Genomic DNA, 15,990 nt, shown 5'->3' with positions numbered 1-15,990 from the left:
AAAGCCCAGATTCAACTAACCCAGCGTGCTAGTGGAAAGCTTGTGGAAAACTCATGTAAAGGCCCCCACTAGCACAACAGGGCTTTCTCTCCTCCTCTTCTGTGTGCCCCTGTGGCACCCCCAAATCTTCTCCGCAGGGTCAGGAGAACTCTCAGAACAGTGCACGGGGGGGGGGGGGAGATAGTGGAGAATTGTTCCATCCAGCAAGCAATAATGCTTGTGCTGATGGAACAATTAGAAGAGCACAACACTGAATTCCTTCCAGTGGTTATTTTCGTTCTCTTTCCATGTAAGAATGCTGGTGCTCTTATAAAGCCAAAGCAAAACCGATGGGTGCATGTCTTAAATCTGTAAGAGTAAACACCTGTGAAGAATGGGAAACCTTTTCCAGGCTGTCCTTGAGTGCAGTTCACTAATTTTGCCACACAGTGTCACAGTTGGACTCTGCTTCTTTCCAATTTCAGAGGAGGAAGGAGTTTACAAGGCTGGCAAAAAGCGATCCGAAATGAAGGGGGCTGTGGAAGTCCAGGAAGATGAAGACACTCAAACTGAGGTCCCACTTGACCAGGTAAGCTGCAAGCTTTGAACAAGGGACTCATAATGAAAATAAGTTTGCAGTAAAGTTGTGGCTCATTTCTCTTGTGGTTTTCCACTGCTGTCATAACCATCCTTTTTCTGTTATTGGTAAACTGTTTCATTGGCCAATGTACTAAGACTGCCATCAGTGAAGGAACACAGACCTTTGAATATGGCTGGCATTGGAATACCTAAGTTCCGTTTTCTGGTTTCTGTAACCTTTTTAGAACCTTATTCAATAATGGTCATTGAATATTGCAGCAATGTACTGTTAAAGCAAAAGCTTAGCTATTGAGTACTAGAACTTTCATACAGGCTACATGGATGGGTATAAATTAAACTGCACAAAGTGCAAACCAGCATTAGATTTATGCAAAATGTTCCTGTTTTGCATTTGAACTGTTCTGAATACAAATAGTATTATGGCACTCAAGTTTCAAATAAACCACCCTCTATCAAAATATCAAATTTTGTAAGGAATTGAACTATGTGCGTGAAGTCAATAGAATGAATAACAGGATAAATGCTGTCACGTTCAGGATGGGTATCTTTCAATCTTCGTAATGGAGAATGATGTAATCCTCGGCCAGATTACAAGCATGAAGCAATATAATGATGAAAATCATAGGAGCCTGAAACTATGATTAGTTAAATCCCATGGTCATTTGATTAGGGCAGCAACACCATTTGTGGAATAGGTCTCTAGAGTGCGTGGAATGTAATAAAAGAAGAGCTATTATTGTTGGTCTCTTTATGATTGCTTTACTGATGTTGCATTGGACCAGTGAGGACAGCATGGGAATCTTGGAGATGTTAATAGGTTTGGAGCTTTTGAATTTCATGGCAGCTTTTCATTATGGTTTATCAACGTGTTTCAAACCTGGTTTGTGTGTTGGTTTGTTTGTGTGTGTATACATGCAGCTGCTGTGAATCTGTATAATCTTTGTTAGGCTAGAAAAAGTGGTGGTGGTGTCAATGGTAGCAGTAAATCAGAGGGAAATTGGTGTGGTGGCAGCAACAGGGCCAGAGGAATCATAGACTTGTAGAACTGGAAGGGGCATCTAGTCCATCCTCCTGCAGTACAGGAATCTCAACTAGATCATACATGACAGTTGGCCATTCAACCTCTACTTAAAGCCTCCAAGGACACCAGGCTAGTCTTCCTTCTAGATGTAAAACAGATGTCCACATTGATTCAAGTTTTGAAACTGGCATCTGAGAAATACCCCTTGATGGAAATGCTTTTGTTTTTAGTCACAGTATCACGAGTGAACCCTATCTTCTGGATCCTTGTGCAGATGTAAAGCATTCATGTTTAATGCCTTTTAATGGCTTTCTTACCCATGTTTGGCAGGTCTCTGGTTCAAAATCCTAATTGAGTTTCGCAATCAGGAAAGAAATGTTTGTTCTCAAGTGACACCAGATAAGAAAGGCACTTGTTGTTCAAGCATATAAAGTACTTTCTGATGGAAAGTACTCAAGCATATAAAGTACTTTCTGATGCTAGAAAGTCCTCCATAGTAACTACAGTGGTACCCTGGTATTCGAATGTAATCCATTCTGTAAGACCGTTTGAGTTCTGAAACGTTCGAAAACCGAAAACTCAATATGGAAAATTCAATATGGAAGCCGCGTGGCATGTTCAATTTCCGAGGCATGTTCGAAAACCGAAGCATTGTCAACGGAGATGTTCAAAAACCAAGGCACCACTGTAAATGGTATAAAGTAAAGTAACCAGTAGACTTGTTTTCTGTTCATTTATAACACTGTCTAGATGAAAGGTGGGCTGGATGCTGCCCAGGGTTGAGTGGGACTGATGGTACCCCAATAATGCTGGTCTTGGCTGGTCTGATTCAGAGTGGGCCCACTTAAGGAGAGGTACAAAATTGCAGAACAAAAGAGCTGGCCCTACTGCTAACTGGTAGTTCCTTGCAGAGGATTGAAGGGATGCAGGGGGCACATGGGAAGGTAGAAGAGCGAGGGGAAGTTCTCTTGCATTAGTGGAATTTGTTCTGCTTTGCCGCAATGTCTTTGGACTCAGCCCATTGAGACCTTTGAAATCTGACTTGTATCTTAAAGATTCATGCTTATGTTGGCACTCAGATATTAAAAAGGTAAAGGGACCCCTGACCATTAGGCCCAGTCATGGCCGACTGGGGTTGCGGCGCTCATCTCCCTTTATTAGCCGAGGGAGCCAGCATACAGCTTCCGGGTCATGTGGCCAGCATGACTAAGCCGCTTCTGGCGAACCAGAGCAGCACACAGAAACGCCGTTTAGCTTCCCGCCGGAGCGGTACCTATTAATCTACTTGCACTTTGATGTGCTTTCGAACTGCTAGGTTGGCAAGAGCAGGGACCGAGCAATGGGAGCTCACCCCATCGTTGGGATTCGAACCACTGACCTTCTGATCGGCAAGTCCTAGGCTCTGTGGTTTAACCCACAGTGCCACCCGTGTCCTGCACTCAGATATTACCACATTTCAAAATAATTTATTTATTAAAATTGCCAGCCGCCTTATGTTGTCCAGGGTAACCCAAAGTGACTTACAACCATAGTATTTAGCTCCTGAAATCAAAATTTCAAATTTACAGTTGGGCAGAGTTAAAATGTACACAATTAGAAATGCACATGTCTCTTTGCAGTGAAAACCAATCAGACTGAATCCAGCCCAGAAGCAACGATTTCTTTCCCTTTTTCAAATGTTTAAATTTTGTAAACAGGTGCTCCATTGTCACTTAGCAACCCTAGCTGGTTAGGGAACAAAATGTTTTGAGTTTTGCTTTGCTTTGTAAAGCATTTGGGATATATAACAAATCACTGTTCACTGGGAAATGGCAGCGGTATTTAAGCATTGCTCATTTCTTCAAGCCTAAGTGCTCTCCGAAGTTGTGTTTACGCCTTGCTCTGCGTGCCTGTTAGGATCTTGTTTTTTCTCTTTTGTCTGAATGGAAATAGGTAATATCCGTAGTCAATGCCTAGCTACTTTTGAAAAGATGCTTTTAATAAGTGCTTTTTATTCAAACAGTGCTTCCCAAGTTTTGCAGTGGAGTTACTTTCATACTGTGATTTTACCTGCATTCTGTTATAGATGGGCTCATCTGAGCTGATTTTCGGAATCTGAAAAATTGGGTTGATTGAGAATAGAGGCAAAAATCCAGAAAACAGCACAAATACAAAAACAGGCTGGCTGCTTGGTTGAATTACTGGGTGGTTATAAAAGAGGTTCATCTAGGTCCCGTGTGTTTTGTCAAGGCATGATTGTGCTGTCTGAAATTATTAAATTGGAATAATCTTGGTCAGGATATAAGGAACTACTTAATATCCAAGGGATTGCTTGCTCAGCTGGATATTTGGCCTTCTTGCTTTTTATGGCATTATCCATGCTGTTATCATATGATGCTTTTTAGCCTCTCTTTAATTTCAGAGGAGCTTCCCATGTGGTTTGTGGAACAGATTTGTTGTTTCAGGGTATAAGAATATAGATACTTTCTGGATTGGACCAAAGATCAACCTAATCCAGCATTTTGGACCCAACAGTTAGTTGCAGCTGGGAAGCTCACAAGACTCCCCTGTAGTTTGTCACCAGTATCTGGTTTTCAGAGGCCTACCTCCCTTATACCAGAACGACATTGTTGAAACAGCATTGTGCTGTAATTGTAGAGATGTTTGTGCTGTATCACAGTTCAGAGCACAGTTCTTCTCTTTAAAGTAGCTTTACCCTGGCTTGTCTGTGAACCTCATATGTGTTCTTTATATATGAATCAAAAGAGCTGAGCATAACGCAATTTGGGTTTTTGGGTTTACTAGCGGCCAGCGGAAACTGTGGATGAGGAAGAGACCATGGCACCGGAACATCAAGCTCGGCACCAGGAAGACTATTCAGCTATGAATGGAGAGGCGGATCAGGGTGGAGACACAGGGGAGGCCATCAATGGAACAGGAGAGAATCTGAATGGCCATTATGATGATGAGCAGCAAGGGCAGAACCTTGACCAAGATGAGCCTAGCAGTCATGCGCATGGGGGGACAAATGAGGAAAATGGTGAACAGATGGATCACAATCGTCATGAAGAAGAAACAAAAGAAGGTACTGATGATCAAAAACAGGTAACATGTCTTTGCTCTTTCGATGTGCTACTGCTTCCATTTTTTCTGCTCTAACAATAGGTTTGTTTGCAGCCAGCATACTCCACAGCTGGATTTTCAGCTTTGGGGCAGCTCTTCTTGCCTTTTTGCAACCTTTTATATGAGGACGGTATATAATCTCATACTGGGTGATCCCAGTGGTAAAGCGTTCACATGTTGCATCGACACTAATATTGTGATCATGTTGCAACCCTTACGTTTGCCGGTCACCAGTCTTCTGTGCACTCTGACCTCGTTTTCAGAGGTTACTTAGAAAACTGACTGCAGTGTTTTTGCAGTATCATAGCTGATGTGCCAAGCCAAGTTCACGATCACTTGAATGATGTGAGCCAGTGAATTGCGCATCTGGAAACCACATGCTTTGTCTACACTCGAAAACCTGGTTTCAGGCGCCACAAGCTGCCACCATGAAATTTCCTAGAATTGGAGAGTAACTTGTGCTCTTTAAAAATTGTACCTAAAGCAAGAAAAAACCAGTAATGGTTCTAGGGGTTGCTCGTGCATAAGCCGGTGCCCACACCTGGCTGGGTTGCCTAAGTGAACCCTTTCTGTCCGGACAGCCACTCACCCGTGGCTGTCTCAATCGCTGGCAGAATCCGTCAGTGGGCGTTTCTTAAACTTCTTCCAACAAAGAAGTTCTTTCACGCCCAGTCTCCTCCTACCTTCCCTGCGCGGAAGCCTTCTGCGCAAGGAGGGCGTAGGCAGCGGAGGACCCTTCCTCCCCCCGCTGGTCCCCGGCAAGGAGTCATGTGACCCCCTCTCAGATTCCCCCATCTGCCCCCCGTCTCCACTGGAGCTAAGCTGATTCCCTTCCCCAGAAGATGGGCTGCCTCTCCCAATCCCGGGACGCTCTCTGGGATCCCTCTGGAGCTTGCTCTCTCCCTCCAGCACTGATGGCAGTTCCCTGACAAAACTCAAGCCACTTCCATTGGTTAAATAAAAAGTTAGGTTGGGATGAATTAGCTTGTACAATCACACTGCTATTTTTTTGTTACCCAGTTGTCCTCTTCACTTTTTTTCTAGGATGCTGGCTTATTCATTTGCCATCATTTAATGGTTTCTAAAACTACTTGTTTCATACATGGCATGAAGAATTCAGTTGTTGTTGTTGTTTTTATTCAAGCACATTATAGGCTAGTTGCCTTATCGCTCAACTGAATACCTTGTGGCCCATCAAGCCAAACATAGTTCACCAGCCAGCCCTTTTGTGGTGGCCTCCAAGGGGTTTGATAAACATTCAGAGCTTTTCTGCCTTCTGGAACAGCAAAAGAAGGAGAGTTTCCAACCATCTCACATGGCTATGGACCTGCACTTGGCTTGATGGGTCCTGGTCATGCAAGCTCTGCTTGATCACATCAACACGTACAAAAATAAAATAAAAAAAATCTCTGCCATATGACAAGTTAAAATACGCCCCCCCCCCTTTCTCTCTGTCTAGGATGATTCCAATTATGAGAAAACCTCAGCTCCAAGAGTCACCATCACCAGCCCACAGGAGAGTGAAAAAAACGAACAAACCAATGACTATGCGGCAGTAGCATAGACATATTTTGAAGGACATAGGTTACCAGAAAATGAAGGATTTACTATTTGGAGTGCAAAGCAATTTTGTGTGTCTCTGTGTGCTTTATTAATTTATAATGCGACAATATGGTGGAGTTCCACCCACTGAACACTGGCATGATAATGTGGTATACCAGAACTTAGATAATTAAATGAATAATTAAGAGGAAGATTGAATTATAGTCCCCAGATTTGGTCTTTCTCCAATGCGAATTCTAAGGGGAAACATAGGTGTTAATGGAATAAATACTGCCATTGCAGAATGTTGAATATTGAACTAGGCCTAATGTACCCATGTTTGTTTAGAAGAGTTGAAAAATATTTTTTGTGACTTTAAAATGGAGAGCCTGTAATATTTTTTTATAGCTGAATAAATCTCTTATCCACATGAGCTGTGGTGTATTTCCAGGATCTAATTTAGGGGTATAAGATGGAGTCCCACTTTGTGATATGGAGAGTGGGGGAGCGGGGCGGCAGGAATCACAACGGGATGGAAATTTATTTCTGCTATGCAGATGGGCTCTTGTGTGTATGAGCAGTTACACTCATTTCAAAGGTATGTATGTGCAGATGTCCTCTCTTTCATTGAACACAACTGCAGGTGGGTGAATACCATGTGCTGATCAAGAGTTTCCATGTCAGGAACTGATAGCTGGATGGGGTGACAGAATGTGACCACAAGATGACGGACTTCTTTTAATAGTTTCAGTAATAACAAATAGTTACCTTGTACTGTGTTAGCATGCGTTAACAGCCCTACCCAATGTGCATTGATATGGCCGAAAACCCCATTGACTTCACTTATTTCTAAGTAAATGTACTTAATTATCCCACTCAAAATGTGTCCAGCATAATTCTGTTGCTATGTGCGGGCCAGATTCACTTCGGTCAAAGATCTCTCCAGTAGGCTAGCTATGAGGGATAGATGGATCAATCAGGCAAAATTTCTATAAAGAATTTATCTTTGATTCTAAAAGTGCATTGCTTTAAACATTTAACCAATCACAATGTTATGGTTTAATAATACTTATAGGAGAAAATAAAATTACTTAAAATTAATCGTCAACTTGAAAATTGTGTTCTCATCTCATTGGCTTAAGTTTGCAGGTCATGAGAAAACAGGCATGTTCCGGTATTGGGTCAGATATCTTAATGGTAAATAGACATAGCTCAACTGATGTTTCATAAGTTAGGTTGGTGGTTTCTTGCAAAACATTTGGCCTATAAATCCATGTGCAGTTCATTTACCGGTAAGTTTTGCCACATCCCTTGATGTAGCTCTCTTGATCCTTTTTGTAATAGGCTGAATCTTTAGTTTGGTTTGTAGCTGTTGATAAATAGTACAATTAATTTAAAAAATCTTCAACATTGTTTGGCTTGGCGATACCAATTTCTTTGTAATTATATATTTTATCCTGAATATATTTTAACACATAAAACAAATGTTAGTGTATTATAGGGTTTCTTCTTTGAATATATTAAAGCTCGTAAATTGCTATTAAAATTACCTAGTTTCATTACATGAAGATTCCTCCCGTTGCAGTTTGTAAGTAGCATACAGGGAAGTGACAACATCCCAAGAATATTTTTATCTATATATCACAGTATCAGCAGAATAAACAGATCACTTGTGACATCATTCCTCCCTTCATCAGTGGTAAAATAACTCTGACTACAACCACAGATTTTTGAGCTTTTGTAAAGAAATAATCTGATTAAATTCTCATTGATTCTTTGCATTAAATGAGCTTTTATGGCCTTTGGACAAGTCAGGGTGTGGGGCTCTTTTAGCAATAGGGGTATCTTCATGCATGCATGTTCATCATCTGATGGCTACAACTTAGTGACTTGCATATGGGAAAACAGCGATGATACACTAGACTTCAGAGATGGATCTCTAATATAACCTAACCAGTTCATGCACTACATTTTCAACAGAGGTTGATCCATGAATTTACCTGTGTAATAATGAGACACTGAGTAATAAGATGCATAATGATTTTGTAGGTTTGAGTGGAGCCCTAGTTTGCTATGGTCAAGCTGTGTTCTTAATTATATTCTAAAAGCCAACTTGACTTCAGTAAGATTTAAATGTAAATATGAATTGTTGTTGAGGCAGTTCGACCCACCAGGAATATTTATATCTTAAAGGGACAATCCTTCTTTAAAAGTATTTATTTATTTATTTATTTATTTATTTATTTATTTATTTATTTGCTGATAACATTCAAAACTGCAAGACTATTTGACTGCTATATCAACGCTATAATAGTATCATAGCTTTGGTCTGCCCTATTGTAAAATCTGGTATGATAGCGAGGCACAAATTGGCTTATTAAAAACATTTGTCCTGCAATCTAAAGGTAAAGGTAAAGGAACCCAGTTTTTCTGGGTCATGTGGCCAGCATGACTAAGCTGCTTCTGGCGAAGCCAGAGCAGCACACAGAAACGTTTTTTACCTTCCCACTGGAGTGGTACCTATTTATCTACTTGCACTTTTTGGCCTGCTTGCGAACTGCTAGGTTGGCAGGAGCTGGGACCGAGCAACGGGAGCGCACCCCATTGCAGGGATTCAAACCGCTGACCTTCCGATTGGCAAGTCCAAGTGGCACAGTGGTTTAAACCACAGCACCACCTGCGTCCCCTGTCCTGCAATCTACAAATTGCTAAATTGATATTTCCTGTTGAGATTTAAATTCTCAAGTGTTCCCTTGCAATTCTTGAGCTATAGATCCCCATCTTTCTTCATCCATCTTACTTAGTCTATCAGATGGAATTTAGTCAGACTCCATTGTCAGCCTTCCATTGCTATAGCCTACTTCGTCAGATGCATGGTGCAGTTTCCTGAGATGCAGGTGGGGTACATTTATGCGTAGTTGCGTGGGAGACAGTCATTGGGAACTGAAAGGAAAGCGTGAGATCAGAGAGAAATGAAATACAGAAAATGACAACAGTGATAATTACACGCTTAATAATTCACAAAAGATCAAAAACCGTTTTGTGAATCACCACTGTTAAATATGTAATTATCACTGTTTGCTCCTTTCTGCATTTTGTTTCCCTCTAACCTTTTAGATGTAGGGAATGGGTGACCCTATAGAACAGTTTTTTGTTTCCTAAGATGAAAATTTCTAACGCTATGGCAACCTTCTCACCAACAGCACAATGATGTGTGTGGAGTGTGCTTTTCTCTGGTTTTCATCACTAGGATGTAACCTCTAATTCTATGGGTTTTTAAGACTAACCTACCCGTCTCATTCTAAAAATATATACGGTGACAGATGGTGGTTCACACAACTTCTCTACTTGGGACTTCCACATTCTTTTTCCTCTTTGAACTTGGCTTGCAATGCGCTTGCACTAAACTGACCTGTGTTTAAGAAGGATGACCCCTCAGTGCAAGCATAGTGCAGAGATTAGGATGAAGACCTACTGTCGCCATTAACACAAAGAGCCACGTACACCTGCAGATCATGACTGAATTGTTACAAGAAACCAGCTATGCGAATAATTTTATTTTTACTCAGTGCTGTATCCTGCTTGTGTCCAAAGGGAGATGATGAACCCGTAAGTTTCTGCCATTTGAATGAAACCAGATGACATATATAAACCATAGTCCTCTATGCAAATTCCTATAGAAACTTTTAAAACAGTGCATGTTAATTAAAGGGTGAAACGTCATCAAAACTGCATTTGTGATATAAGGGATTGTTATTTTGACTAGAGCGTAACTGAAATTTATAAGATTTTGGAACACAGAAAATAAATCATCAAACTGTCAATTATAGCATGCGGGGGGGCACCTAAATTATATAATTTGGCATCTCAATGATTGGTATTACTAATTGTATTATAAATTGGCATTGTTATAATGAGGCTATTAGATTGTTGTAATTGAAAACTAATTTAAAAAAATTATCAAAAGAAAAGAAAAGAAAGGGTGAAACATAATACATACACAGCTATCAAAATCTGTGAATGTGTTAGCGATCCCTTTCCTTCCCCAAGAAATGATTGGTGGGCAATGGGTGCCTGGGCTGCCTCCTCCTCCTTCTAGAACAATCTGGGCAGCCCCCACAGGTCAAACTGCCTCAAGTCAAATTCCTCTTGCTACTGGATTTTGCAGGTAAATTCAAGCAGGTTTTTTGAAAGGCTGGGGATGGGGCAATGGCACATGGCAATGGCACATCGTTCAGGCCATCTAAATAATTTGAAATTATGCCCCTCCTCCCATCCAGCTCAACAAACAGTTGCCTAACAGGCTTAGAGGGAGCAGGATGGCAGCAGAGAGGACAGCGGGAGGGAAGGGTTAACACATGAGGGTGCATCTGAATATGCTGTGTGAGAATGCCAACAACAACCAACCAGCCACCATCGAATCTGACCCTCAAGTTCAGAGAGTAACCCATCTCTTGAAGTTTTCCTGCATTTGTTTGCAGGTGTTAATTCTCCGAATACCTAGGCTGGCCTGCATTTTAAATTTCAGCCCCGGCATTCAGCCTTCTCCTTATGTGATAGCATCCACAATTAGGCTGTTCTACCTCTGGAAAATAGAGTAGCTTGGTGATGCTATCTTAGGAGGAGGAATCTAGCTGACTCCAATATGTGCCCGTTTAGTTCAGTCCAAATTCCCAGAAACACAATTTGAGATAAACTACCGTGACATTAAGCAGATGACTGTCATCATCAACCCACCATCTTTCATGACTGGGGATGAGCAGTGAGAAGCACAAAAAGGATGTCAGGCAGCAGATGCCCACTTTCCTGGTCACCAGATATTCTGCTACTTTTATTCATTGTATGCTGACATTTCAAAGACAGGCTGCCCTTTGAAAATCTTTCTCGTCCTCTTTCAGGCTTCGGCTGTCTTTCTGTACTGCCTTTGTACCTAAAGATGGGTGAGGGGGAGCTGCGACTTGTGTCTGGCCCAATATGAAACATATCTCACTGTGTTGTTCTTCAAGGAACTTTGGAAACAAAAGGCTATGTTCAAAACTTATTGTCAAAGCTGTCAAATCTATTTGTTAGCTGAAAAATTATTTAACTCCATTAAACGTATCAGTGTTTATTTGTTGTCCTGTGGCAGGCTCTGCTTTTCAAAGAAATTTCAAATATAATTGAAAAAGATTGATGACAATATTATTTTTTTGCTGCTTTGGAATAGAACAATCGCCTAACGTCGTAACTTAATGTTCAAAAAGGTTTTTGTGAGTTTGGAGGAGTGTTTTGGAAGCAAGACCGCCGCTGAATCTTTCAGCATGGAGTTTTCACCAGATGCCACTTCATGATGGAACAGTACTGGTTTAACAATGCTTAATTGGTGCAATAGGTGCTGGTTGTTTTCCCTTATCGGGCTCCCAAAATCTGCAAGTGTTGGGTTTTACTGGGGGAAATTGTCGTGGTCTGGTCTACGGGCGATCAAAGTCCCGGCTGAGGACGTCGGGACCGGGGGCAAGATGGCGGGATGGGAGCAGGAACAAGAGTCCAGAAACCAGGGGTCCAAGGGTCAGGAAGCAGGGAGTCACGAAGTCAAGGGTCCAAGGGTTGAGAAGCAAGGAGTCAAGAAGCTGAGGTCCGAGGATCAGGAAGCAAGAAGCCCAACGCAGCAAGGCAGGAAACGAGTTGCTGTGGCAAAGAGCCGAAGGGAAATGCTGACCTTATATCCCTTCCCGGCTCTTACCACCAGGTGCAGTGAGTTACCAAGTGGCCTCACCTGTGTGGCCGCACCTTGCCTCTCCAGAACAAACTTAGGAAGGCCGCAGTCCTGCGAAGCCCTACTGGTCACAGGGCCTGGCTCCTGCACACACTCCTGACAGAAATTAACTGTTCATCTTGGCTTCAAATAAGCTTGGAAAGGCAAGATGAAAATTCTGTTCAACAGATAAGAAGTGTGTGAAAGGAGCAGACAAGTGAACAAGCTAATGTGCCTCGTTTGGCCCTACCAAGGCAAATACCAGTTTTCATACCAGTTGTTGGGAATCGCAGGTGTGTCTTGTGATGTTGCACCCAAGTCCTGCTTGCATGCTTCTGGTTGACCACTGTGAGAAGAGCATGTTGGACCAGATGGGCCATTGGCCTGATCCTGTAGGCTTACCTATATTCTTGATGCAGAGATATGTCCTTGCTTATGAAATGCTGTGGCGTTCCATGTGCATTGGTAGCACTGTATAAATAAGTTGTTCATCATAACATAACTCTACCAGCACTAATGATGCTTCTAAGCTACTGATCGTCTGTTTTCAGGAATGATGCAGACCTTTTCTTCTTTTACTGTGCAAAGGGATTCAGTACTGCAAAAGAGTCATATTGGGTTTACCTCAAAACCCAGAAGGGAGAATCTGCTGTCGCACACAGCTGAGGAAGAGAGGGCATATGTACTCCCCAGCCTTTCATGTGTGACTCACTGCACTGTGGGAATAAAAAGCAAAAAAGAAGGGTCAAGGCAGCCCATAGAGAACAACCAGATGGCTGGAGCGAAATGGCTGTGCAAATCCGAATGGAAGCGGCAGACGCAAACATCCTGAGAGCATGTTCATCAACACAAACGAGATAAAAGGCAATGATTGCCAATCAAGCTATGCCAAATTTGATCTCAGCACAAATTGCACGAGTGATTACTCTTCTGTTAAAATGGCTTTTGGGGTTTTTAATCCAGAAGCAAAGAAGGATAGCATTCTGAATTTGCATAAGAGGCTGATGTTTAGTGAAGAGCAGAGAGAATTGTAGCTTCTTCTTCTTTTTAAAAAATGTGTCACTTGTTTAATATCTACACAGAAGCAGAGAAGAGGTCGTGAAGACCATTACTGGAAAATCATGGCTTATGCTGCACATATATTACAGAAATCAGATTTCCCACACCAGTGTTTGGTAACAGCCTCCCCTTACTTCCCAATCCATTCTCAAGGCCATTTTCCTTCTCTTCTGTGGTTCAACATATTTACTTCCCCCCAAGCTTCATCTTCTTCTTGCCCTCTATCCACCTTTCAGCTTTAGAGACTGGTGATGAGATCACTTGCAGTCTGCATGCTCAGGACATTAGAAAGGTGGGAATAATTCTAGAGTGTTAAGTGACACTCTTAAAGTAAAATAGTATGAACCCTATTTTAATGTGTTATGTTTGACAAAGGGTCAGATGAGGACCAGATGCTTCCCCTGCTTTGATGTGATAGGCAACAATATGATTAAAACTTATATAAAATATCCCTCTGAAACAAACTAAGTTTAGATTAAAAACTGAAGACACTCTTCATAATCAGTTAACCCCAGTGATCAAAAGTTGCCTCTGTTTCCCATCTGTTCCCAAAGAGAGTCAGGGTTCTTTCAGGGGAACACAGGAATCGACCTTTTACTGACCATTGGTCCAGCCAGCTCGGTATCATCTGCTGTGGGGACTCAATACACTGTATGGGAGTAACAAAAAGGTAGTGCTGTGGTCTAAACCACTGAGCCTCTTGGGCTTGCTGATTGGAAGGTTGGCGGTTCGAATCCGCGTGACAGGGTGAGCTCCTGTTGCTCTGTCCCAACTTCTGCCAACCTCACAGTTCGAAAGCACACCAAAAAGTGCAAGTAGATAAACAGGTACTGCTGTGGCGGGAAGGTAAACGGCATTTCCGTGCGCTCTGGCTTCAGTCATGGTGTTCTGTTGCGCCAGTAGCGGTTCAGTCATGCTGGCCACCTGACCCGGAAAGCTGTCTGTGAACAAACACCGGCTCCCTCAGCCTGAAACAAGATGAATGCTGCAACCCCATAGTTGCCTTTGACTGGACTTAACCGTCCAGGGGTCCTTTAGCCTTTACCTTACCTACAGGAGTAGCTCTCCAGGGTTAGAGGCAGGTATCCTTTCCAGGAGGTGCCAGGGATTGAAATGGGGATATTCTGCATGCAAACCAGTTGCTCTACAACTGAGCTACAGGCCTTCACACAAGTGTGCATACCACTGAATGTCAAAAGCTGATCATGCCTCATGAGAACATAACAAGAGGCTGCTGGATCAAGCCAACGACCCATTTAATCCTGCATCCTTTTCTCACAGGGGCAAACCAGATGCCCATGGGAAGCCCATGAAAAGGACACAAGTGCAACGACCCTCTCCTCACCTGTGATTTTCAGCAACTGCTCTTCAGAGAGATATTGCCTCAGCATTAGTATTTCTATTAACCAGTGACTCCAAGTTTCCAATTCTTGAGAGTTTCTCATCCTGAACAAGGTCACTGCAAGATAACGTCTGGGCCTCTCTTTTTTCTGAGCAATAATTTTTGAGATATATCATGTTGCCTTATTTTTCTAGAAAGGGGTGTAAATTAGATTTTCAATCTGATTTCAGAAATGATGTTATCAAAAGGGAAGTGGGGAAGATGGAAGGAGACTAGTGGATATTGCAGCCATCATTTTAAATGTCCTTCAGCAAGCCACACTGTAATACTCAAAATGTCACAAGTCTGCTCCTCACAATCTTTAATTAAACATCACATTGGAAAAGGTCATTGTGCTCTGCCTTGCTGCTGCCCACACACTGCTAGCTTGATGGCAGTGAAAGCAAACGGCAGTAAACAAGGTTTCTACTGACATGAAAAGAGCAAGACCAAAGTCCTTTCATTAAGATTTGACACTGTGGCTATAAATGCATGTACAGGTGAAACTCGAAAAATTAGAATATTGTGGAAAAGTTCATTTATTTCAGTAATTCAACTTAAAAGGTGAAACTAATATATGAGATAGACTCATGACATGCAAAGCGAGATATGTCAAGCCTTTATTTGTTACAATTGTGATGTTTATGGTGTACAGCTGATGAAAACCCCAAATTAACAATCTCAGAAAATTAGAATATTAAATGAAATCAGCAAAACAAGGACTGCAAATAGAGCAATATTGGACCTCTGAGAAGTAGAAGCATGCACATGTACTCAGTACTTGGTTTGGACCCTTTTGCATCAATTACTGCTTCAATGTGGCGTGGCATGGATGCTATCAGCTTGTGGCACTGCTGAGGTGTTATGGAAGACCAGGAAGCTTCAATAGCAGCCTTCAGCTCTTCTACATTGCCCAGTCTCATGTCTCTCATCTTTCTCTTGGCAATGCCCCATAGATTCTCTATGGGGTTCAGGTCAGGCAAGTTTGCTGGCCAATCAAGCACAGTAATCCCATGGGCATTTGGTACTTTTGGCACTGTGGGCGGGTGACAAAGTCCTGCTGGAAAATGAAATCAGCATCCCCATAAAGCTCGTCTGCGGAAGGAAGCATGAAGTGCTCCAGAATCTCTTTGTAGATGGCTGTATTGACCCTGGACTTAATGAAGCACAGTGGGCCAACACCAGCTGATGACATGGCTTCCCAAATCAACACAGACTGGAAACTTCACACTGGACTTCAAGCACCTGGCATTGTGTGCCTCCCCATTCTTCCTCCAGACTCTGGGTCTTTCGTTTCCAAGTGAGATGAAAAGCTGCTCTCATCAGAAAAGAGATTTGGGGAGCCATGTCATCAGCTGGTGTTGGTGTACTGTGCTTTCACCTGTACATGCATTTATAGCCACAGTGTCAAATCTTAATGAAAGGACTTTGGTCTTGCTCTTTTCATGTCAGTAGAAACCTTGTTTACTGCAGTTTGCTTTCTAATTTTCTGAGTTTCACCTGTAACTGTAGAAGAATGACAAGAGTTTATAGAATGCTTTCTCTAAGTGCTTCACTCATATTATTTCAGTA

The 15,990-nt window shown here is 42.2% G+C and overlaps 2 protein-coding genes and 1 long non-coding RNA gene across 8 annotated transcripts in view; 1 reads left to right on the top strand and 2 right to left on the bottom strand.

The window, feature by feature from the left end:
- Window positions 1-6,677, top strand: part of DCDC2 (doublecortin domain containing 2) — a 48,667-nt gene extending 41,990 nt beyond the window's left edge. For 5 of the 6 annotated variants that reach the window (XM_081206478.1, XM_081206476.1, XM_081206477.1 and 2 more), the window contains 3 exons: window positions 465-568; window positions 4,385-4,684; window positions 6,162-6,677. In XM_081206478.1, the coding sequence (XP_081062604.1) occupies window positions 465-568; window positions 4,385-4,684; window positions 6,162-6,266 (509 nt within the window). In that variant the 3' untranslated portion in view covers window positions 6,267-6,677. The remainder of the gene's footprint in view (window positions 1-464; window positions 569-4,384; window positions 4,685-6,161) is intronic. The other variant, XM_081206480.1, reaches the window with a different exon arrangement.
- Window positions 1-15,990, bottom strand: part of LOC308593963 — a 223,796-nt gene that overhangs the window by 171,025 nt on the left and 36,781 nt on the right. The window lies entirely within an intron of this gene.
- NRSN1 (neurensin 1) overlaps window positions 1-15,990 on the bottom strand; it is a 92,190-nt gene that overhangs the window by 60,878 nt on the left and 15,322 nt on the right. The window lies entirely within an intron of this gene.

The sequence above is a fragment of the Podarcis bocagei genome, assembly GCF_964188305.1.
Source record: "Podarcis bocagei genome assembly, chromosome: 8".
NCBI classification, from domain to species: domain Eukaryota; kingdom Metazoa; phylum Chordata; class Lepidosauria; order Squamata; family Lacertidae; genus Podarcis; species Podarcis bocagei.
The sequence above is the reverse complement of the archived record's forward strand: the minus strand, read 5'-3'. Positions and strand labels throughout refer to the sequence as shown.